We start from the raw sequence: 24366 nt of genomic DNA on the forward strand, positions 1-24366 counted from the left end.
AGTTTACTTCCTGAAGTTGCTTTATAGTGTCAGGGTTAGTTAATTATGGTATGCGTTTATCTGGTCTATTTATTAGTAACTACTGTAATTTTATTGCACTTCATTTGTTTCCAGTTATTCAATTATTTGTTCTTGATATCCATTGGGGCAGTTGCTGCTTTTGCTCTTTTTGAAATCTGTACTTTTGTGTTCTTCAGGGTGTCCTGGTTTCAGCTGGGATAGAGTTAATTTTCGTCTTGGTAGCCGGTATGGGGCTGTGTTTTGGGTTTAGGATGAGAACAATGTCGAGGATACACTGACGTTTTGTTCTTGCTAAGTAGTTGCTAAGTGGCGCTCACAGTGGTAAAGGACTTTTCAACTGCCTATGCTCTGCCGGGTGCACAAGAAGCTGGGAGGGGGCACAGCCGGGGGGAGGGCTGACCCAGATTGGCCCAAGGGCTATTCCATACCATATGACATCATGCTCAGTATATATAAGCTGGGGGAAGAAGGAAGGGGGGGACATTAGGCGCGATGGCGTTTGTCTTCCCAAGTAACCATTACGCGTGATGGAGCCCTGCTTTCCTGGAGATGGCTGAACACCTGCCTGCCGATGGGAAGTAGTGAATGAATTCCTTGTTCTGTTTTGTTTGCGTGCACGGTTTTTTTTGCTTTGCCTATTTAACTGTTCTAATTTATTTTACTTCGATTATTAAACTGTTCTTATCTCAACCCACGAGTTTTCTCCCTTTTACCCTTCTGATTCTCTCCCCCATCCCACTGGTGGGGAGTGAGCGAGCGGCTGCGTGGTGCTTAGTTGCTGGCTGGGGTTAAACCACGACACAGGGTTGGAGTTAAGCTAAATAAGCCTTAATTTGTTGTGTGTCTTCTCCTCCTGGGTGTCCTGTTAAGTAGCTCATTTGGCTACACTCCTAACATATGAGAATTGCCTAAGGATTTTAAAGTTCTCTCTGTAATGAGAGAGAGGGAGAAAGCAGATATCTCTAGAAGGAAAGTCAGATCCTAGGCGAGTGTGTTGCCTGCTGGAATTTGTGTCTCAGTATGTTTACTGTGTGGGAATGTATTTGAATGTACAGGTCGGTCTATTTTATATGTAAAAGTAGTGTAGACCAACTATGCTGGTAAACTTGGGGCCTGATGTAAGGTAACAAGTAAGCTGGCATGAGTCTAGTCCTATGTTTGTATCTTCCACAATCATGCTCCATGAAGTTCTTAGTGTATTTCAGTTAGGTTTTCAAATGTGACACTGGCTTCTTCTGATCAAAATTGTGTGGTTTATACTAGATGTGCCTAGAAAAACCTGTTACCTGTCTCTTGTTTTTGTACAGTCTTTCTTAATTCTGTCTTTAGTTACCTGTGCTTTTATATTCTTCCTGAATAATTTGATCAAGATTCCAGTTCTGGATAACCTTCTGTTTCTGAGGTCAATGAAAAGATAGCAAAGTTGGGAAATTACTACTCTGGTGGTATCCTCCCTCTGTATTGGGTTAAGCTTGTATTTAGTTCTCCTAAAAAGATAATATCAAGGATACACAAACTCTGAACCCTTAAAAGGTAAAATATCTAAAAGTAAAAAGGACTTAGAAGAATTAAAGGTTGGCTTTCTTTGATTACATGGCCTCCTTTTGCTTTCCTGTGTTTCCTTGTGTTTGAAAGTGACATGATATGAATTCTCAAACTGGCTTTCCCCTTTGCAATCTCATCTGATCATTCCCCTTAAGAAGACTGCCTCTTCTAAAGAAGCAGTTTCCAGAGTTAAATTAGCTGTCTTCTGACATGTTCTGGGAACTTTCTAGAACAGTCTTCTGTTGTATAACTTTTCTAGGAGATAACTGAACTGGCATCTAGAAGCATCACTGAACACCCTTAGAAAACTCTAAAGTATCTAACCTGATTTCTCTTACTACACTGTCAACTGAAAATACTTGTTGTTGCAAAGTCCACTGTCTTTCTCGAGTGCTAGAGTGTAATACTAATGAATGTTTGAAGGGGAAAAGAGGATGTAAAAGTTGTTATGTCTGTGTAGGAGAGGTGGGGAGGAATTCATGTGAAAGACAAACCTGTGCACTGGTGTACAGTGTGCTCATGGTAACAGAAGAAAGTTGGTCAAGTTGCCAGTTTCTATGGTAAAGCAGAGCCCCTGTAGGGATATCCTTGTTGCTCTGAGTATAGGCTTGGGAGTTCAATATATTGGAGAACTATAAAGAAAATCTATCTCCAGTCAGTTTTTAATGCTTTTCAGAACCATCCGCAAGTAGATGGCATGGTGTGGGCAGGGTGGGGGGGAAGTGGGGAGAGCAGCATGAATTTTCCTGAAAGCCATGTGTAACAGATGAGCTTCAGCAATTGCCAAGCATTCATACTGGTTTCTAAATGGGCTCTTTCGTGTGTGTTTTACTGTTGTTGATCTCGTGCTTTTCAGCAGCATGACACTTCGAATCATCCAGCTTTTCACTATGCTGCTAAATACAGCTTAGGCTTTTGCACCAGAGGATAGCTCACAGTATTCTTACTGCTGTGAGAAGATGAAGATGGAGAGGTGGGCCTAGTGGTCTTCCTGCAGGGAAAGAAGGGAGGGTCTGTTATGTTGGGTCTTGGTTCTAGATGCCTCTTGCCGCTGTTTACCGTGCTAACTAAAAGAGCTGGGGAGCAAGGGCAATCACTCAAACATCTGTACTGCTGCAGACTGCCAGCTTGCTTCCTGGATTTCTTCTTTAGGGCTACACCAAGTTGGTCAGCTGGCAGGGTCTTGGGTTGGTTTGTTCCGGAGTCCTCTCCCAAAAGGCAGTGTCAGTGAGGCTGCACAGTTTGGGCTGCTTCTGCTCTCAGGCAGTTTTATCAAGTAATCAAGTAGCTGCACTTTTCTCACATACTACCCTCATGCCCTGCTCCAGGGCATGCAATACATATTGTCAGCTTGATGTAAAATACTTCCCTGGTGACTGCAGCAGAGCCTTTATGTCACTGCAGGTGCTTTGATATGGCAGTTGGTGGGTTGAGGGAGAAACCTCACTGTCTTGGGGCCACAGGAGTACCATGTGGGCCACAGGCAGAGCTGGGGCTAAGTGGTATAAGCATGGATGTGATCTGCTGGTTCTCAGGGGATGTTCAGCTGCTTGAGCATTCCAGGCTGAATGCAACAAATTTAGTCAAGTATTGGTTATCATCTGTTTAATAGCATCATATGCTAGACATCTCTTAGACTAGCGCTGTTCATCTTTTCAACTCTGAGAAATATAGAATCGTTAAGGTTGGAAAAGACTCTTAAGATCGAGTCCAACTGTAACCTATCACTGCCAAGTCCACCACTAAACCATGTCCTCAAGCACCACGTATGTCTACCCGTCTTTTAAATACCTCCAGGGATAGAGACTCAACCACTTCCCTGGGCAGCCTGTTCCAATGCCTGACTAACTTTCAGTGAAGAAGTTTTTTCTAATACCCAACCTAATACAATAGGATATGAGTTGGATATGAGTTTCAAGAAAAAATGTGGACTTAAGATGCTCTAAATACTGAGGCATCCAGGTAAGACATGGCCTTTCTACTACTGCAGGTCCATTTTTGCCTTTCCTGATTTGCATAGGCTGATTGACTTGCTCTGTTACTCTCTATTTGACATGGGGTTTTTTAGAAGTCAGTTGTAGAAGTCTTCCCTTCTCCCTGTAAACATGCAGGTACTGCAGCCTTGCTTTCCTTTTTCCCCCATGTGTGCCGTATTTCACTGTCTGCCTCACTAATCCAGCTGTGAATGGGCTCCCAACAGAAATGTGGTTAAATGTCAAAGTTTTAGTTGAGCTTGGTTTTAATATCGAATTACTGTTGTCAGCTTAATGTTAAATTATGTACAAGTGTTGTCAGTTCAAAATTACATTTGCTAATGAAGACTCTTAATCCTTATGAAATAAGTTCTCAAAGTTCTAATATAATAGAGGTCTGGAAATAGTTGAGCTTCTAAGCAAAGCTATCCAGGAGAGCATCCTAAACATAAGGAACTGCAGTTTGTCATACAGCCTCAGAACTGAAGAATGAAGAACAAGAGTGCATGGAAGAGCTGAATATTGAGGAGATTGCTCACTCTGCAAGTGTCAGTTTTTTTCTGATGCAGTGTTAAATGTAAATCAATAAAGAATAGTTGTTGCTTTCTCTTGGTATGTTCATTGCCATCTGAACTCCAGTGCATACTGGATTTCCCTGGAAATTACTCACTTTAACATTACTGACAGTAAGTTGTCTGGCTAAGTGCTTTTCTGTGCTTTGCCAGCCCCATTAAACACTGAATTGGGGAACATAGCATGTGCAGGAGAAGTTTCTGTGAGTTTTGGAACCTCAGCAGTTTTGTTTTCTTGAATTTTCAGATCACTTAAAGAAACTGCATATACTTTTTAAGGTAGCCTTAAACAGCATATTTCTGTTAACTGAAATGACATCAGCCAGCATTAACTGAAACAAATAAGGGTGTGAACACTTAAAAACCAATAGACTGGACGGTTTAAAAAACCCTGCAAACCAGAAACAAACATTTCATGAGTGGTAAGAATGAACTGGTGAACATACAGAGGCTTTGATACTAATTAAACAGGCTTTATCTTAATACTACCAATTTTATGTCTGCATTTTATTTGGGAGACCTAAAATATCATCACATTTTTATGCTAATTAAAGTATCTGACACAAGTAGGAAAAGTCTGCATGTCCTGGCTAATTTCTTCCTCTTCTTTCCATGCAAAGCAGTCTACTTCTGCTTTTTACTACCATCTACTTCATTTCCAGAAAAAAAAAATTGTGATGGGGTAGGTACGTCACAACCAGTTTCCTGTAAGGATGGCTGGGTGTTTCTGGGCACAAAAGTTCCCCAGGCTGAAAGATGTGTGAGTTGGTGCTGTATGTGAGTAGGGGTTTTGTGAGCATGTACACACAAACACGTTTTTTTAACCAGGCAAAGGTGACTGAGCCGTTGCAAGACAAAGATGTGCAGCTCATGTAACAAGCTGAGTACCAATCCCAGGAAAAAAAGTTTGACAGCGTCTACACTCCAAAGTCTGCAGAGATAATCCGTGTAGCTACAGATTAAATTGTAGGCACTGCTGTTGACAAAACTTTGTCTCTGACAAAGGTACCCTGTGAACAGCCCAGTGGAGGGCTGTGGTTGTTAAACGAATTGGAGCTGATATGGGGATTAAGCCATGCTTTCCTGTTGTCATTACCAAAGCAACAGATCCCCCTTCTCCTTTATCTGAAGCTAAGCAAGCAAAAGTCACAAGTGGCAACTCTACCTGGTCCATTTACTTTGTGATTTACTCTGACAAAGGACCTAATTGAGGGAAGCTCAGCTGAAAACATGCACTAATGGGGTTGTCAACAGGAGGCTCTAGAGGCGGGCAGGAAATGGCTCACGGGAGCCACTCAAGTCCCTGTCTGTAGTGGTGGGGATGGATGCACTTCTCTGCTTTGCCGGCCCCCTTGCCCAAACTGGTTTGGGCTAGCGCATGCAGGAGAGGAGCTCTGTCTGAGTTTTGGGGCCTCAGCAGTCTTGTTTTCCTGAGTTGTGTGTTTTCAGATTGCTTCCAGAATGTTTTCAGGGTCATCTTAAGCAGCATGCTTTTACTGAAGTGTCACTTACTCTAGCTTAGACTGCAGAGTTAAAAAAAAGTTAGGAATGTGAAGTCTTTCTCATGTAACATATATGGTACTTTGTGCGGAGTCATAGGGCCTAGTGTATCTTAACAGATTTTAAAAAAGTTAAGTAAATCTAGGGTAAGGAGAAAATTATTAAAGCTAATCTTTGGAAACTGCTGAGTATCTACTCAACTAATACTATATTTTAATAGTGTAACTGCTTGTGAGCAAGTACTCTGCTGTTACATACTGTGTACAGTTACTAGGGTTTTTCTTGTCCTTTGTGCATCCAGGCTCCCTCTTTTGTCATGTTCCACCTGGAAGTTCTTTAAAAACCCACAAAACCTGAAACTTAAAGAGTCACTCTTTCTACAGTAGAAGACTGTCTTTTCTAAAAGCTTTGACCTTCCCTATACACACATCCATTTTTAGCTTCTGTGTTTGAATTCTTGTTTAGAGAAGTGTAATCCTACTGGCATTTGACTTCACTGTTCACAGCAGTGCTAGATTTACCCAATAGAGGTTGGTTTGTATGTCACCGAGATGATGATAAATATGTTAATGGCATGAAGGGAGCGGTGAGTGTTTTTTCTTTTTTCTTTTCTGTGTTAGTCTTGGGGTAACCACTCTAATGCTAGTCAGCATATTTTAAAGGAACAGGATGAACATTCCTCAGGATTTGTTTCAGGCTAAAATGTTATAGTTTATTCGTGGAGTTACCCAGAGCGCAAAAGTGGGCTGAAGAATTGGAAGCAGTTGTTAGGAATCAGCAACAGTTTATAACTGTGGTAGCTTTCATTGGTTTAATTTCCTTATTTTGTAAAAAGAGGACAGGAATAATGGTAGAGTGAAAAACTGTGGTTGTGTAATTCTTTAAGGTCCTTTAAGTACTCTGTAATTAAGATGAAGAGCATTTTTAAGAGAGAGTATGCTTTATTGAAACAATGTTGTGACAATTTTTTTTATTCTGGGATTTCCTAGTGTAAGCAGGCTTTCATTTCCTTCCTCATTATGAGTAATTTGACAGGTGATGCTTTTATTGGCAAGCTATTTTTCAAATACTTGAACTATTCTGTTTATTCTGTAGTGACTCGAAGTTGGTCTGTCAGCGGATAAAAGCTTTGACGGGTGAAGAGGGGTTTGTAGGTATCTGTCTATCCAGTTTTATTCTCTGGGCATGGTAGTGGGGGGACATCCTTTATCAAATACATGGGATTGCAATGTTTCTTACTCCTCAATACAAGTGACTAAGGTAGGATACACTTCGGCTTAGAATGTGTTGATCTCCCTGCTTCTGGTTCTTTTTAAATAAAGAGGATGCTCATCCAAAACTTTTCTCAGTTTCAAACAGTTACTTTTTGATTTGTGCAACTTGTTATTTCTTAACATCCTATGTTCCTTGTTCATATGGCAAAATGCAGCACTCAAGACAAGATGCTGCACTCCTTAGAATTGTTTTTGTAGTTGGGACTGGTTTGCATGCAGGCACAAAAAGCTTGAGCACTGCCCTAGAAGAGGTGGCAGGTATGCAGGTGTAGCAGCAAGTGGGGCCTTGTGACAGTGGGGGCTGCTTTTCACATGCAGATTTTGTTGCCTAATGGAAAAAAGAGGATCCCTCTTCACTAAGGCTTTTTCTCACTGCTTTTACGAAGGTGCATGCAAGCACACACCAAAGGTGTGGCAGGTGTTTTATTTTGAAAACAGGAATTAAGTTTTTCAGTAAGATGAGATGCAGGAAAGGAGACTTTTGAAGACGACTTTGTTTTTCACCGTTTTTTTTCCCCCCTCATTTGGATTGCAAAGTAATCTTTGGTATATTTTCATAGGTAGAAAGTGGAAACTTATGGTTCTTAAAAACCCTCCTCCAAATATTAAAAGAGCTGCTGCTGCAAACCTGCATTCACATGAGTTCTGCCAAGCAGACAGTGTAAAGTAACAAAAACCCACATAGCCTTTGCTCTCTGCTGATTGAAGCTAGTTAAGTCTTTCATGGGTTCAGCCTTGGCCTGCTGCTATTGCCTTAATGCTACTAGACCGGTTGCTTTTCTGGCATTTCAGCTTATTTTGGGCTTCCATTTCCAACCAGGTGACTTTCAAACAAGGTATATCCAACTGGGATCTGTATTGGCTTCTTCGAGAATTTTGACTTTTATTCAAGGTTGTTTACCATAAATTAACTGTCTGAGATTATCAGCCAGGTGCTCAGAACTTGAATTTTGTCCCACTACACTGCTCCAGCCTGCTGCCTGCCTTTCATCTCTCTTCCCCCCCTCCCCAGCACAGGTGTCAGGACCCTGCTATTCCAGTAGAAGTAACAATTTGATTAAATGAATGATGGTTCTGCAGCATTACTGTCTCTGTATTCTAATGCTGTCGTGTCACTGATGGTAAGTCTGAAGTTGTGTGGTTGTGCTTCTCAGAGCAACCCTCCTCTCTGCCTCTCCTTGCCTCCCACCCAAAAAATAGACCCTGAAGCAAAGGCAGTAACATCCCCTACTGAGGAAGTATTTTGTGCAGTCACAGGGGAAGTGAAGATGATGTCAGCTGTCAAATCTTATGACAGCTATGTGATTCTTGTAGGAAATGAATTTAAAAGAGAACTCAAGTCATGGGACAATCGGTCTGTTGCTTATTTGTGTTGATAGCAATGCCTGGAATACAGGAATAAACTGATAAAAAGTTTTTGTAACAGTGCAAATGTTTTGGGCACTGTGCCAGGTTTGTCCAAGAACTTAATAACAGTGCTGTCTCCTGAACTGCAAAGGCTCATTTCTGTCTGTAGTGCTGCAGCACCGAGGGCCTGGAGCAGGTCTGTGGACTTCACCAGAAATGTCCCTTCTCACTGTGAATGGTTATGTCCAAAACCTGCTGGAGTGACCGGTGCTTCCACCAAGCGAGCTCTGCTCTTTTGTTTTTTCCTTCTTTTTAAAAACAAAAACAAAACAAAACAAAAAAAACCCCAAAAAAAACCACACAAAAAAACAACCAAAAAACCTTATCTCCTGGAATCTTCGGTAAAGCTGTTTGTTGTTACACTCACGCCTGACTATTTTTCCTCCCATATTAGGCACATTACAAAATAAACCCCTGCTGATGTGGAAATCATATAAACAGAATCCTGAGAGGGTTTTCTTCAGAGCTGTCCTTTGCAGTTGCTGTTCCCTCTGCACTGAGTACCAAGAGACTCTAGGAGAAGCACACAACTAGTTTGAGTCCCTTTAGTTCAAGGTGGTGTAAGGTCACAGTGAGAAGTGTTTAAAAACTCTGAAGCCCTGTAGAAACTGTGTGGGTGTGTGTTTGTGTCCTGCCCTCTCTTTTTTCATTGTTTAATGGTCCTACTTAAGCTGTAAAGTGGTGTGGTCACTATGCAAAGTATGAAGTGGCCCGTGTATCAAAAGTACTGAACTATGTCAGTCACCAGTGAGTGGGGCGCAGCATCCTAAAATACGCAGGTAAAGTGTTTACCTGGCAAAGTTCAGAATAGCTTCCTCTGCTTTGCTTGGGTTTTGGCAGGAGTACAGTAGAATGAGTTTGCTGGTTCTCCCTAAACACTTTCCTATATAGCTTGTATGAGAGAAGCAAAAAGCTGCCTTAGAAGTGTCTTGAATACTGAAAACACTCTTATTCTTCTAATTAGCTCATAAACCTGCTCTCAAGTGGTAGGTAGCACTCTATCTGGTAGTTAAAAAGGAAAAAAAAAAAAATCTGTTTACTCCTTCACTACTTTCTGTTCATCCTTTCATCAGGGTAAAATAGTGTGTTTTATTTTATGCAGGAGTAATTTCCTGGTGCGGGGGGAATGCATATTTTAAGGCTATTCTGTGGTTTTGCTTAATGGCCACGGGGAGTACAGCCGTTTTCTGGTCCCTAATCAAAATCCCTTGTCGGGAGGACGCCTGGTGGACAACGGCGGAGATGCAGGGAGGGTCACTAAAAGATTGTGCCGGTTTGCAGGTACTTGGGAAGGGGAAACACGGTGGGCATGGGGGTATTGTAGGGAAACTTTCTTTCCTCCTGAAGGCAAGGCCTGTGCGTGAAGTCTTCAGGAAGGCCCGAGACTTCCCAGGCTCATCTTTTGAAGAGAAGTGGGTGACAGTCTGGCTTCTCTGTCAACTGTAAACGCCTCACAGCTACAGATCACTGCTGTCCAAAGCCAGCAAGAGTGTCTTTATTCTTGAATCACCTCAGTCAGTTTCATCATTTCATTTTACAGTTACCAAAAATTACAAACTTCTGATACCACTTAGAGAATATTCAGTATTTTCTCTCTGACTGCAGCTGAGGGTGTTTGCTGGCCAGAGTTGCCACCACCCCGGGAGAGGTGGTGGTCATATTGAGGCTGACAGTTTAGGAATGGAGCTCTGGAAGGGCCAAACAAAGGTGGGAGTGGTGGGGAGATGGGAGGTCACCTGAACTTTTTGTCTCAACAAGAGTTGGTTTGTGTTTTGCCTTTGAGGCTGAGTGGGGTGATAAGAGCAGACAAGCAAAGAAATGGGCATTCAGAGAACGGTATACAGCTTTACCTGGTGTTTCTCTGTGTTGTACCAATGAACTTCCATCCCTGAATACCCTTCTTTGCTCGGACCGTTCCTATTCCCAACCCCTCCTCTGCCCTCTTCTTTCAGTGTATGCGTCCCCTCCCTTCCTTTTAGTATTCCCCTTGTAGCCTTTCTGTTTCTTTTTGTCTTCTGCCCTCCCCAGTATGGAAAGGATATCGCCTCTGCTACTCTGTTTTTATTTTCTTGTGTCCTTGCCCATAGTCCTTGTGTCTTGTTTTGTTTGTTGCAAGTTCTTGAAGGTCCTCTGTTTGTCCACTCAACACCTAGCATGGTGAAGCCTTGCTCTTTGGTCTTTAAAATGCTCCTGTAATAAATACAATATACAGTAGGAGTTTTGTCTGTCTTGCACCTGTATTCATCAATGAGAGTTTGCTGCTGTAATTTCTTTGCCAGTCAAAACTGTGGTTTGCTCCATGGCACTTACTGTTTCTCATTTATGAATTTTTATTCAGCTTTGAATGTGAACACTGTCTCTGAATAGTTGCTATAAAGTTAAAAAAACAAGCAAACAACAACAACAACAAAAAAAACCCAAAACAAAATAAACCCCAAGAAGTGAGAAGGAAGATATAGGGGAAGGAAAGTATCTAGTTGTTTTCTTGAGGCTTGATTTCAATTAAACAAAACCAAACAAAACCAACACAACACACCTGTTCAAGCAGGCCTTATTTAAAGAGCTGAGACTAGTAAGCAGTATATTTTCCCCTTGTACCATAGTTGTTCTGGTTGAAACACCCAGGTTTCACTACCTTGCTGCCTGCTGATTTTATTAGTTATGTAGTGACTGGTATGCTCTTGCAACTTTCTGTTTGCTGCTTAGTGACTTGCAGAGGAGGACCGGAGCTGCCGCTGCCAACAGTTATAGACGGCTGGAAAAGGAAAAGTGCATTCTGAATTTAATATAACTCATTTCAGACTTTATTATCAAAAATCAGAGTGAGTAAGAAATAAAATCATCATCATTGTCTCTCTCTTTATTTTGTAGTTTTGCCAATTTGAGAATTCACCCTCATGGATTAGTGTTGGTGGATCTGCAGAGCTACAATGATCATACAAAAGGAAGAGAGGAAGTTGATCAGGTATGAGTGATGCTTATCTTACTAGGCTTATCGAACTGCATGGGTCGCCCTTTCTTTTCATCAGGTCTACCAAAGTATATCTTAGTAAAAGACTTTTAAATATCGAAGTTAGTTAAAACCTGAGTGCTTACAGATGTGGAGTAATAACACTTATTGTAGTTGCATACACATAGGAGTGAACATGCGCACGCACACACACACACTCTTTTGCATGTCCTGGGCCTCATGTTCTTTGCTGTAAAGGTTGTAAAGACGTAGCAGTCTTTGGTTAGGGCTCAGGTCTCTTCAGGCACCCAGGGCAGTGAGGGAGAAGTGATGCTCAAGCTGCCTGGTGTATTAGTGTAGGACTTTTTTTCCTTCTCTAATCTGAGAGATGGGGAGCCTCTATACTGAAATTTCTTCCCCGTGGAGAAAAATAATTTTATCTTCCCTGTTATGAAGGCTCCAGAAATTGGATGTTGCAAGGGAATAGGCCACTGCTTTGGTGGGAATGAAACCTTACTGTGTTCTCATGTTCCCTCTTTGGCTGTGCCTGAAAGTCTGGCTGTGTTATCGTGGAGGACAGCTAAACGCAGTGATGACAGCTGCTACAATATTCACATTCTTGCTAGTAATGAGGCTAAGGTGAACAGCTAGTTATTCATAGGCTTCTAATGTTACATTTCAAAGCCTTTTAGTGCAGGTGCTACTTTTTATTGCTTTCCAGGTTGCCTAATTTAACAGATATTTTACATTAAGTGATTACCTATAAATTCCACCTCTCTTGTTTGCTATTTTTTCAGCTTCTAAACAAAGTAGAAGAAAGAATGAAAGAATTTTTTCATGGTAATATAAAAAGGGTGAAACGGTAAGTTCATTTATCTACTTCTGTATGTGGCTTGTCTGCATAGTTGCTAAAGATAATAAGCAAATTATGCTTTGCTGTACTGCAGTGAATAGCCTGGAGTATGAATTTATGCATGTGTGTTTTCCCCAATATTTTAGAATTGTTTTATTGCAGAATTGAAGATACTGTGAGGTTTGTCATTTTGTTAAGCTTCATCTTCAATATTGTTACCTTGGACATGGATTATTTCTTTAATTTGCTGCAATGGTTGCATGAAGTAGTGGGAGAAAATGCAACCCAGAAGCAGGAGAAGACTGCTCTGGAAGGGCTGGGGAGCCAGTGGTGGCAGGGGGATAGGCCAAGGCATGAACCCTACCCTCCGGGCCACATCCCACAGCTTGTGGGCAAGGCAAGCAGGGCTGGTGATGGTGACCAGGGTCAGCCCCAGCCCTGTGGCTGCCAGGCTGGGCTGTAGTACTGAGGCAGCTCTGAGAGCAGGCTGGGTTGTTGAGGATCACTGAAAGACTTGGGCAGGGACCAGGGGCAAGGGCTGGAGCTAAAATGAAGCTCAAGCCTATGGAGGAGGCCCTGCCTTGACAAAATTTCCTGTGTCTCTTTCTCTCACAGCTGTGCCCCTGCTGCGCCTTGTGGCGCTGGCCTTGGGCACATGTGGCAAAAACCCTGCAGGAACCTGTGTGCTTAGGGCCCTGCCAAGGAGATAGAAATGTTTTGTAGCAAAATTTTTGAATGTAGCTGAAGGAGGGAGGCTTTGCAAGCCTTCTGTCATTTTGGTTTACTTAAATACAAGGTTATATATTAAACTGTAGGGATGCTAATTGTGGTTCATTGCCTGCTGCTGAAACAGCATGCATGCTGGAGCTCCCCAAGGGTCTGGAAGGACACAGCTCATGCTGGTGCCTTCCTGGCAGCTGTCTGGCAGTGACTGGCACCTGGAAGCCAGGGAGCACTTACTGCAGGTATGCACTTGCTGGAAGGTGCAGTGGGTGCTTTAAAGAACTTAGAAGTGGAAATGGTTTAAGAAAAGTAAAAAGCAGTGTAAAATCAACAAGATTCAGTAAAACGAAGGGGCGAACTACAAAGTGGGAAGACAGCTAAGCAGTACTATAGCAGAAAGTAATCTGAAGGCTATATAAGACCACAAGTAAAGTGGTAGTGATTTGAAAAGTGATGTTATGCTTTGAATATTGTTTTTTTGTGTTTAACAGCTGTATGTAAAACACAGAGGTATTACCTTGCTTTACTCTGTCCTGGTAAAGCCTCACCTGGCACACAGTGTGCAAATGTAGATGATCTTGTGTATGTGTATGGGGGAGAAGCGCTCTCTCTGAAGATATTTTAATACTGAAATATGATATTGGGAGTTTGTGGAATCCCTATGTGTTAGGAACTTGTTAAAAATGGGTCAGGAAAAAGTCTGCCTGAAGTCATCTAGATTAATTTAGTTACCTTTAGTATAGGAAGATGAACCTCCTAGAACAGTGGATCTGGCATGGATCTTGTCACACACCCCTCAACTCTCTTCTTTTCTTCTTTTTTAAATTTGCTTTGCATCCTTCTGGTGTGAGCTTCACACATGCAGCTCCACTAGAATTAATGCTGCTGGAAAAGTTGTTCCTGCCTTTTTGTTGTCTTGACGCAGTGAATCAATGTTCTTGCTCTCACTGTGTGCTGCCATCTTGTGGCTCACTGAGGGTAGAAAGTATTTCTGAAATGTTCATTGAGAATCGCTAGTGCATTTAGAAGCAGCTTGTTTATGTCTGGTCTTCTGCTACATCCTCCTCTGGAAAAAAAAAATAATAAATCAACCTTAACTCTCTGAAGTGTATGTGGGAAATCTGATGAATTCTGTGCCTGCACATTTTGCTTAAAATGGAATGCAATAATTTTGATCATTCACTGCCATTTCAAATATAGTTTGTCCTTACAGGTAAAATACTGATTTGAACCAAGATACTTCTACATGGAATAAAAAAACCAACCAACCAACCAAAAAAAACCACAACCAAACAACAAAACCAAAACAATCTATGCAGATGCTTGAACCAGTTCTAAAAAATAATGCACACTGTCAAGGATTGTGCTTATACACTGCAGGGTGACCTGGCTCAGTTTGAAACACTATAATAGTTCCCTTTTTGTGTTTGTGTATGTATTTAAAATGTGTCTCAGTACAACTGTAGAAGGGTTACTAAATCTAAAGTCAACTAATCTAAAATCAACTAATCTCAAAGAAATGGCATTCTTAGCTGAGCTGAAGGTGGGAAGAGGTTTTGTCATGGCTATTTTTGTCTGCATTCTGCTTTTGTTTTATATCCATTTCTAGTCATGAGCTGATTCTTCTGTGGAGGCTGGTATGTTATATAAATCCCATCTCTTAGGGTAGAGAGAGATTCATGTGCACATTGTAGAAGTTATACATAACAAAAAAGATTTGTATTTCATCTGTGCCTTAGCAAGTTATGTATATTTAACATATTGGTGATAGGTTTCTTATGTCTGTTGAGTGTTAAATCTTGCAAGTTTTCTTGGATCCCTCTTGTAAATATTATTTATTATGGTGAATCCACAGAATGTTTAGAGGGAATTTTTTTAAAAAATAAACATTCTCAAATATTTTGTAATTTCTTTTCTTATTTCTTTCTAGATTGCCAGCCATTTTGAGAGGAGGTGTCATTGATAGATACTGGCCCACAGCTGATGGGCGCCTGGTGGAGTATGACATAGATGAAGTTGTTTATGATGAAGATTCACCTTTTCAGAATATTAAAATTCTGCATTCAAAACAGTTTGGGAATATTCTTATCCTCAGTGGGGATGTTAGTAAGTATCATCTCAATTTTGTGTGAAATTGTAGGAAGTGTTGTTTTCTATCTTGCTATGGCAAAGTTTTAATAGATTACTAACAGTTATGGTTCTGATGCTGGAAGCTACATATATGTATGTGCACATATATCTGTTCCTGCATGTAAAGTATTTTAATCAGAAAGGCTGACCAATGCAAAATCTAGAGTACAAAAAAAATTCTTCTTTTTCCAAAGTGGTCATCTTTGCTGTGGAAGGTGGCCCAGAAGAATAGAACTCAGAGTGCTCTCTAGCAGAGCTTACTCTACTCCTTTCTTTCATATGAGGTTTTACCTGTTTGTTTCAAGTCCAGCCTGTTGAGGGCTTCTCTTTGACAGTCAAACAAGCTACTTTGTTAGTCTTCAAAATGCAGTGGAATTCTGAAGAAACATGAGGAAATAGGGGCTGGTAGGTGTGTGTGTGTGTGTGTGTGTGTATAATCCTGCTGCTCCTTGATTCTCTAAGGGAGTTACCTGCTTGATGAGACACAGGACAGCTGTATCTTAAACCATTTAGCTGCTTTGTTGGTGAACATCTTTTGACTCTGTCTTCTTCAAAATGCTCAGTTAAACTCTTAAGTTAATCAGGAGTGTGACCCAGCCTTTATGGGAGGGTCTTTATATGTGGTACTCTGTGCCTGCTGATCTTTGTAGCTTTGAAAGTGAACGTGGGAGAAGATGGGCTACTGTTCTTTTAAGCTGGATAAGAATGCTGTTTGCTAGGCATCAAGGAGTATGCTTTATAAAATGTCTCAGGACTTATGTTGAAAAGTACTGACTGAGGTAAATGAGGGATATTGCTGTCTAGGGCTAGAATACCCAATTTCAGTCTAATGGCAGAGTAATTAAGAAATTTGACTATAGCTTTTTGAAATCACCAGAAATACCTCTAACCATCCAGTTAGCTCTCTACAACTGTCAGGGGGACTTCTGTGCAGATGGCAGCTGAAAAGTGTTGCTATTGAATTCATTAGCAAGGTATTTTCTAATTCAGTTAGAATTGTATTTGAAATCACCGAATTAGGTATTCCATACTTCTAGCCAGAAATTTTCATCCGAGCTTCATATGGAGGTGAGGTTTTGTTTGAACGTTGTCACAATGTGCCTCATAGAAAGGGAAGTATGCCATTACTTACCTTCCATGGGATTTTAAAATACTGCTTTGTGCCCTTTTGTTATTATGCACTTATAAATGAAGTGCTGATTACCAGGCAGAATGATAGGATATGCTATGATGTGCTGCTGCACAAAGCTTTGCCCTTGTATCTCAGAGCTATTATTACAGCTTAGGAATGTTATTGCCTGCTTTGAAGCTAATGGTGAACAAGTCAGCAGAAGGCATGCTTCCGTTAGGTGTTAACAGTCAGACTTATGCCTCTGTGCAGGGATCCACTGGTGTGCATCTAGGTTGCTCTTTTGAGTTGAGGTCCAGAGTGCTTTCAAAAATCTCCTGATTTTGTCTCTTGCAGCACTAGTCTGAGGTAAAAACCCACTGAAGTATCAAGTGTGGACGTCAAGTCCTGCGTACTGACAGTTTTGCTCTACAACCTTGCTTCTCTTGGCATGCAGTACTTCCTAATGCTGAGGTAGCCATTGGGGTTTGCGTTGACAACTAGAGAAATCCTGTGTGGGATTATGAGGAGGATTTCATTAGCTTTGGTAAATCACCAGCCTCCTGTTACCTGGACTGTCTCTGAGAGCTAGGTTGTTTCTGTAGATGTTCTTGCTTTGGTCTGTGTTATATTGCCTTTGGATTAATAGCAGTTAATGAGAAGTATTAAACTCTTCCTTTTCCTTCCATTCAGATCTGGCAGAAAGTGACCTGGCATATACTCAAGCCATAATGGGCAGTGGAAAGGAAGACTACACTGGGAAAGAAGTATTAATCCTAGGAGGTGGTGATGGAGGTATACTATATGAGATAGTCAAACTGAAACCAAAGATGGTTACTATGGTAGAGATATCCTTTGACAAATGATGGGTCATTCGTTTCAACGTTTTTCAGCCTGCATTCTCTGTTGATGTCTTAGCATTGAGCACAATTAACTATCAGGTTCTGATTTGCATGAGGGGATAGGGTCTAAAATGAAATTTCTTTTTGTCAGCTTAGAGAGACCCAGTGACTACATATTTGTTTATCATTATGTAGCACGTGCTTTCAAGTTCCCAATCCATGCTATAATTCTTGAGTAGCAATTTATGTAGAACTGGAAAGGAACACTTCTGTCATCAGACTGATGTCTTCTCTTGTAACAGAAGACAGGTTTGTCAAGTCTGCAGTTTGGGCTGAGTTCTGCTGCCTTGGGTTCTTCTGTTTTTTCTAAAGAAAGCTATTGAAAAAATCCCTAGAAGTAAAAAAGTTTAATCAATAGGAATGTCAGGACTTGGTGAAGTGTGTTGGTGGCAGAATGACCAACTCTTGCCCTGTCTTAAAAATACTGACACAAATAATTTTCAACATTCTGTAGTCAAATAGTTTGTAATGTAAACCACTGTTAGCCATATGAAATGTTGATCATGCTAGGTTTTGGGATCCCCTTGCTAGAAACTAAAAGTAATTGTTTTAAAAATGTAGGTTAAAGTCTTAACCTAGTTTAGCTTTACGAGGTTTTTAAGTACACCATCCTGTTGTTCACATTGCAAGCTTTCACAGTAATGGTAACCTTAGGTACGAGAAATACTGGTTAAAAACAAAAATAAGCACTTCTTAAACCTCTAACTGAATCTGGAGGTGAATACATAAGGTTGGCTACTGCAATATGTATTCCAAGATACACATCTTACTGTTCCTTTGTGAATGTCACCTTTTTGAGAATTTCTTTCTGAAGAAATAGAAACTGTTACCTGTATTTCTGGAATGTAGAATGCCTTAACCAGCTTCAAACATTGACCAAATGGTGATCGACGGGTGTAAAAAATACATGCGTAAAACATGCGGAGATGTCTTAGACAATCTGAAAGGAGAGTGCTATCAGGTAACTTTTTGTTTGTCTTCCCTTAGAAGTAATATTTCAAATACAGTTATACCTAGCCAGGAAGACTGCTATGGCAGAGTTTTGGGGAAGTCTTCTGATTTTTCTTAATTTTGGGAAGGATGTTTTTTCCTTTTTTATGACACTTCTAAATTTTAATAGCTGGCACTGGGATTTGTGTTGGAAGTATAAGTTAGTGTCAAAATATTTTAAATCTCCATCTTCAAACTCTTTTTAAAATAGTTACATATAGCTTTTAAGGAATGTGAAATAGGAGAAAGTTTATTGCCATAGCTTACAAATAAAGAGGAAATAGCAGTAACGATGCAGTGCTGAACATCATTCTTTAAATTGATGAAAAGGTAGAAGAAACCTGTATTTAAGTTAGCTGTCCTGTACTGTTGACAATATCTGAATTTGTAGTAGGCATTTTAAAATTATTTTTAATTCGCAGGCAAAATCTCTTACTATTACACTGGTAGTATATTAAACATTTTTTAAAAAGACATTTAAAAAGAAGAAATTAACATATCCCTGCAGTTAAGGTCTTTATGTGCTGCATCTGACAGACCTTACAAACTAGCCCAGGTGTAATTTGACATCTTCACTGGAAACCTTTTCTTTCTGTTTTCATTACTGCTCCTTAAGGCTCTCACAGATACTAGTTTACAAGTGTAAGCTAAAAAAAGCATGCAAAGAATTAGAAGACACATGCTACTTTGAGTCAGTGGCCCTTCAAACAAATGCCTTATTTTACTCTTTATGTTGGGGGACTGCTAGCTGTTGTTACCATTTGGTAGGTAGAACAGTGGTCACGTAGCAATCAGTGACAGCTAGGAAATTCAGTCTTGTAGTGCGTATGTCATCATTGTCATAATCCCTACAACTGTTCTTTCTTTTTATATGATGTAAAAAGTTGAAAATGGAGCCTAAATTAACTGCATATTTAATTTTGTACTTTTCCCCTCCTCTTAATTCCTCTGAATCTGCATTCGTTCTTCTTGCCTGGTCAGTTTTAGGGTATTTTGAGGACTAGCTACAGTATTTCATTCTTATAGGTTCTAATTGAAGACTGTATTCCCGTACTGAAGAGGTACGCCAAAGAAGGAAGGATGTTTGATTATGTAATTAATGATCTGACGGCTGTTCCAATCTCCACATCTCCAGAAGAAGGTTAATCTTCTAATTTATTTTCCTAAACTGAGGAATTTCCATGTTTCTGTCCCTCTGCTGCATAATAGTTGGCAGTTTGCAACAAAAATACTTTGATTCTTACAGATTTGCTATTAAAAAGGCAAGGCAAAGAATGATAGTTAACACATCTGTTCTTTTTGAATTTTTCTTGAACGTTAGGAAAACTTACCAAGTGCCTAGGACTTTTTTAAACTGTGCTCTTATTCCAGAATAATATGAACTCGTGTAATTCTTGAGAAAGTACCTGGGGAGTTTACACTCCAGTAAATTTTCCCCAACTCTGATTTCTTGGAAACGTGTGGAAAATTACTGTGTAGAAAAAGAGATACTTCTACCATTGCCATTGTGTATGGGTTGTGTGGGGTTTTTTTAATTTTTTGTTTCTTGTTGGTTTGTTGTGTTCTGTTTTGTTTTTAAAGGCATAGGATAGCTACTTTTTAAACAGTAGATATGTTGCAAGTCTTGAATTTCTAATAGTGAACAAGCCAGTAATGTGCTGTTCTGGTTTTAAATCATACTCTGTATGCAGATTCCACATGGGAATTTCTGCGGTTGATTCTTGACCTCTCAATGAAAGTCCTCAAACAAGATGGAAAATATTTCACACAGGTATGATATTGGGATGTAAAAAAGTATTGCTGTATATGTATTGCAATCTGTATTTTTCAGGTTAAAAAAAAAAAAAGGAAGAGGACAAAACCAAACCAACTAACTAAAAATCTGCTAGCAAGCTGGTTTTCTCCTTTTAGTGACACATTAGGGATTTTTGCATGAAATTTGGGCTTTGCTAACTGACTTGTCTTTTTTCATTATTTCAGCTGAATTTGTAGTGCTTGTGTCTTTGAATTTAAAAGCCTAATTTCAAGAATCAGCTAGGCATACTACAGAATATTTTAGCTGTAAGCAGTTCTTGGAGAAGCAGAACAGATGTACTTTATAAACAGATACACTCTACAACTGGAGACATTAGCTTAAAAACCATGTAAGACATGAAAATTTGTCATCCATAAAGGTGTAAGAATTTGACATAGGTGTAATGGGACGAGAAAATTAGTCATTTGGGAGTAAATACTCTCTTTTTGCTTGTTCTCCACTCCTAATGCAAGTTACTGGTTTGGCTTCTGCAAAATGGATTTTGAACATTTGAATATGTTTGCTACAATGCTTGGTGTTTTCTGAAGTATTTTATATGGTCATAAATAAAATTTTGTCCTTGTGTATGAAGTTTTTAATGCGACTCTATTTAAAAATAAATAATTTAAGATTTGTGTACTTGCTACAGCACAGCCACCTCATGGATAATGTAATTGTGGTATAGCTTTCATCTGAAGATACTTTATGTATGTAATCCTGAATTCGGAATGCCACAAAGCTGCATGCAATTTTACAAAAACGTGACAAGACCTAGCAGACGGTTGAGTGAAGTATAAGTCTCTGAAGTTGTATTTCTTTTGTCATGCCCATACCTTAATAGTCTTTTGATGTGTGCAGCATCTAAGTACAACATTTTGAAATAAACTTGTTAAGCTCTGAAGTAGCCTAGCTAAATTTATGCATTTGAACTCTATTCCTATCGGCATAGAGTTTCTGAGGTGTGTAAAGGACCTGGTTTACTGTAAAATTGGACAGGTTTATAAAGAAATGCAAAACTTGTAGAATGAGGTTTTTTGGCAACTTTAATGTTCTGCTTTATTTTAAAATGCTGTGGTTGTATGGGCAAGATAAATTATCTTGTGGTTGAAATGTAAGATATGACTAATGGTTGTATCACACTGTAAATCTTAATGGCTTTTCTATTCTGTTAATAGTGGAAATATTTATGGCAGACTTTGATATTGAAAGGACGCTACATCTTTTGGACAGGGCAAGCATTTGTGTTGCAGTTGTAACATACACAGTGAGACTAGCTGACTTTATTAGAATGTATGTAACTGTATGTCTGTGGACAGGTATCTGTCAGACTTTGCAGAAGGACCCTGGGATAAAGCTTGTGCTGAAAGCTGGAGTGATGGCTGTGCTGCAGCCAGGGTACAGGGAGGTTGTTTTGCGTCAGCTGAAACCAATAGAGGTTGAGGCTGGTGCAGCCCAGCTGCCTGCCCTGTCCTGATGGGAGGAGATAACTCTGCTCTCCAGCATCTCTGCTTGGAACAGGAAGAAAGGAACCGGCCCTGGCGGGTTTAAGCCATTGTGAAACTGCAGTATCAGTTTCACAGTCCTAAAGCAACAAGGGGGGGACAGGGCAGGATGGGAAAGAAACAGTATTAAAATTGAAGTGCCTTGAATTTGGACTTGTGGCTAACTGGTAGCCAGTGAAAGGGCTGGAGTATAGAACCAGTGTACTCTGGCAACTTTGTCTTCTGAGGGTGCTTAAAAAAGGAAAAACAATATTGTGGCAAACAGCTACCAGAGCTTTTGATAACATCTACTGATAAACTGTCCAGCCCATTTGATGGTCCTTGTAGCCTCTTCCCAGTTGGGCCTGATTTAAAAAGAAAAACTAAGAGAAAAACCCTCAGAAAACTCAGTAGTCTGATCATAGGAAGAACAGATTTCTAGGGGTGCTTTAAATAAAATCAGCTGTCTATAACTGTCTTTAAATTAGCTTTTGAATTAAACTGAAGCTGGATCTCCAAAGGATTGGGTTAGACTATGGACAGAAGTTCAAACATGACCACTAGTGGCTTTGGTAGCTGAGCTTAGTCATGCACTGGGAACTCATAACTGGTTTGGAATGCTCTGATATGTTAGCTGTTAAATGCCAGGGGTTTTTAGCTCTGTGTATTAATGTTGGAAATTGAAGTTACTTTTGTTCCAACTGTCTACTTCCAGGATGCTTATCTTAGGTAGCAGGCTGTACTTTACTTGCTGAAGGAATCGCATACCTTTTAAAGCAGTTGTGGTCTTAAAATCCAGGACTTCGTGTGCCCCGCCCCCAGGCTTTCTTGAAGTGTGGTTTGGTTCTCTAAAACATTAAATATGTTAAATATCATCAAGAAAAATGACTGGGGGATTGTCCACCTATTTGTTAGAGCCTGACCTTTGCTATGATGAGGAAATGCCTCATAGGAAAGATGCTGCAAAAGAGTCATTGTCCTGTTGGCTCCTGGCCAGTAGCTGTAGTTGCTTCTTCTGCCTTGGCATTATGTTGTACTAACGTTCGAAACTTCTGTCCTCTGTAGTTTGTAGCCTGTCCTCTGGTTCTGCTTGCAGGGGTTACCTTGTACGTCTTGTTAGAATGTCATTTATTTCAATGCTCAAGAAATGCTTTACCCCAAAGTGGAATTCTGTTCACAGAATGCCAGCCTTTCATATACTGTATTGCTGCCTGACTCTAAGTGCCACTGCTGGGAAAAATAAATGGAAATGCTCATCACCTCTTCATTGAGCTCTGCACAAGTTTTGGAAAATGTTCTCTTCAGCACATGAATTGTCAGCAGCAGGGTCTAGAGCTGCCTAACTCTAGATATAATTTATCTGAGATGATCAAAAGAATTATTTTTTTTGGTGTGCTACTCTTCAACACATCTGGTTGTTCCCTCGGGATGCCATGGTGGTCTGCAGTCTCCAAATGCTAATGCAGAATATGCTTTCACCACTAGGTGGAGACTGATAACTAATATTGCCTAGCAGTTTATTAACATTTATAGAGAGATTCTGTCTGTGAAAGGTTTTTCAGACTATTTATTCATATTCCTAGGGGATGCAAGAACATATGTAGCCAATTTTAGGATGAAGGAGGGACTTTTTGCTTGTTTGAGCTCTGGAAAGATAGAAAGGGCAGTTTATGGATCTTAATCTCTGCTGCTGTAAGTCTGTGCTTAAGTATATTGGGGGAAAATGCCTCCATACTTGCTCTGTGCATCCACAAATAGTAATCACAATGGGAACAAAAGCTTACTTGTACAGGTAGCGGCCTTGCTTTTCAGGTTGTTGCTTTTTTAGCTGCATCATCCATATTGAGAGTCTTGCAGCGTACATAGGACCTGGACAGAGAGAGGTGAGCTTTAGGGCCCTTAGCCTGCAGAACTTGCAGCCCTGTCTGTAAGTTTAAGACTTGAGGCTTGTTTGTAAAATTGTATTGTTTAACATAAGCTCACTAGTCTGATGCTTAAGGGTCATATGGCTTGCTATATTTCTGTTCTTCCTTCTCCTGCTGCTTTGAAGTGTTCAGTGATGTAATATGGCTCCGGGTCTGTGAGGTGCTCAGCGTTACAGGTGAAGGTTCCCAACCATCACAGGGGAGAGAAGTGGGAGTCAGCGAGGATGTAAGAACTGGGCGTATCCCGAGGTCTGGTTTCATCTCTAATGGACCCTTCCCAGTGACTTGTTTCTGAACACGTTAAGTGTTTTTATGCTGTTGGACCTTCTAAAAGCCAGTATGATTTTTAGATTGCCCAAGTGATTTTTTTTTTTCAATTTCAGTGGAGTATGTGTACTTGTAGATACCTGTGTGACATGTTTGTGTTTTTTCTGAACCATCACTATCCTGTGCCTTCCAAGTAGCACGTGAGGATTGTCCCAACATCTGTGAAACTATGCTCTGTAAGATGCAGAGACTGATTGTAAGGTTGTCTCCGTGTGTCAGTGGATTACGTGTAGCTAGGAAAATGCCTTTTTCTGTGCTAAGTTTTTGCTCTGCTGATCTAATCCTTTGAGGTTGAGCAGGCTATCATTTTCAGCCTGTTTATGAAGTGGAACCTTTAAAAATACCTCTGAACAGGAATTTGCTCCTTCCTAGTCTAGGTCATCCAACCCAGGCAGGATAGAAACTGTCTCAGACTGCTCACAGGTTTGGGTTCCAGTAAACAGCACTAACCACTGGTGCGAGGGATCAGATGTCTCCCACATGCACATGCAGCCCTTCACTAAGCTGTTGCTTCTTGGCCACTCTCTGACACAGCGTGGCCCTGCCCTCTAAATGTCCAGACCACTGTGATGTTGCTCCATAGTTACACTCCTTTTTTTGGCTGCTGTGTGGGTTTTCTAATTAGCACTTCCAAAGAGAGAGCAGGGTTCTCCTTGACTGCAACGTGAAAGGAGGCTGGAAGAACGGATGCATGTCCCTGGGTGAGCCTGTGTGATTTCTTGGCAGTTTGGGAGTCTTTAAAGGACAGGCATTTAATTTCCTTGTGTTATTGAGAGTTGAGTCTTAAATTAATTGATTGTTTGGCCAGTGGAGATACTTTCATTCAGGTTTGCCTCCATTATCTCCTTAAAAGCCATCCCTGTCACCCAAAAGTCAAGCCTAGCTTTTAG

General features: G+C 40.5%; 1 protein-coding gene across 1 annotated transcript in view; it reads left to right on the forward strand.

Annotated features, from left to right (window-relative positions):
• SMS (spermine synthase) overlaps positions 1 to 24366 on the forward strand; it is a 55106-nt gene that overhangs the window by 19936 nt on the left and 10804 nt on the right. The window contains exons 3-9 of the mRNA XM_082304750.1: positions 11164 to 11257; positions 12040 to 12104; positions 14749 to 14924; positions 16750 to 16904; positions 17830 to 17919; positions 18975 to 19089; positions 19640 to 19719. Of these exons, the coding sequence (XP_082160876.1) occupies positions 11164 to 11257; positions 12040 to 12104; positions 14749 to 14924; positions 16750 to 16904; positions 17830 to 17919; positions 18975 to 19089; positions 19640 to 19719 (775 nt within the window). The remainder of the gene's footprint in view (positions 1 to 11163; positions 11258 to 12039; positions 12105 to 14748; positions 14925 to 16749; positions 16905 to 17829; positions 17920 to 18974; positions 19090 to 19639; positions 19720 to 24366) is intronic.

Source organism: Platalea leucorodia, assembly GCF_965183815.1.
Source record: "Platalea leucorodia genome assembly, chromosome: 2".
In the NCBI taxonomy this organism is placed as follows: Eukaryota; Metazoa; Chordata; class Aves; order Pelecaniformes; family Threskiornithidae; genus Platalea; species Platalea leucorodia.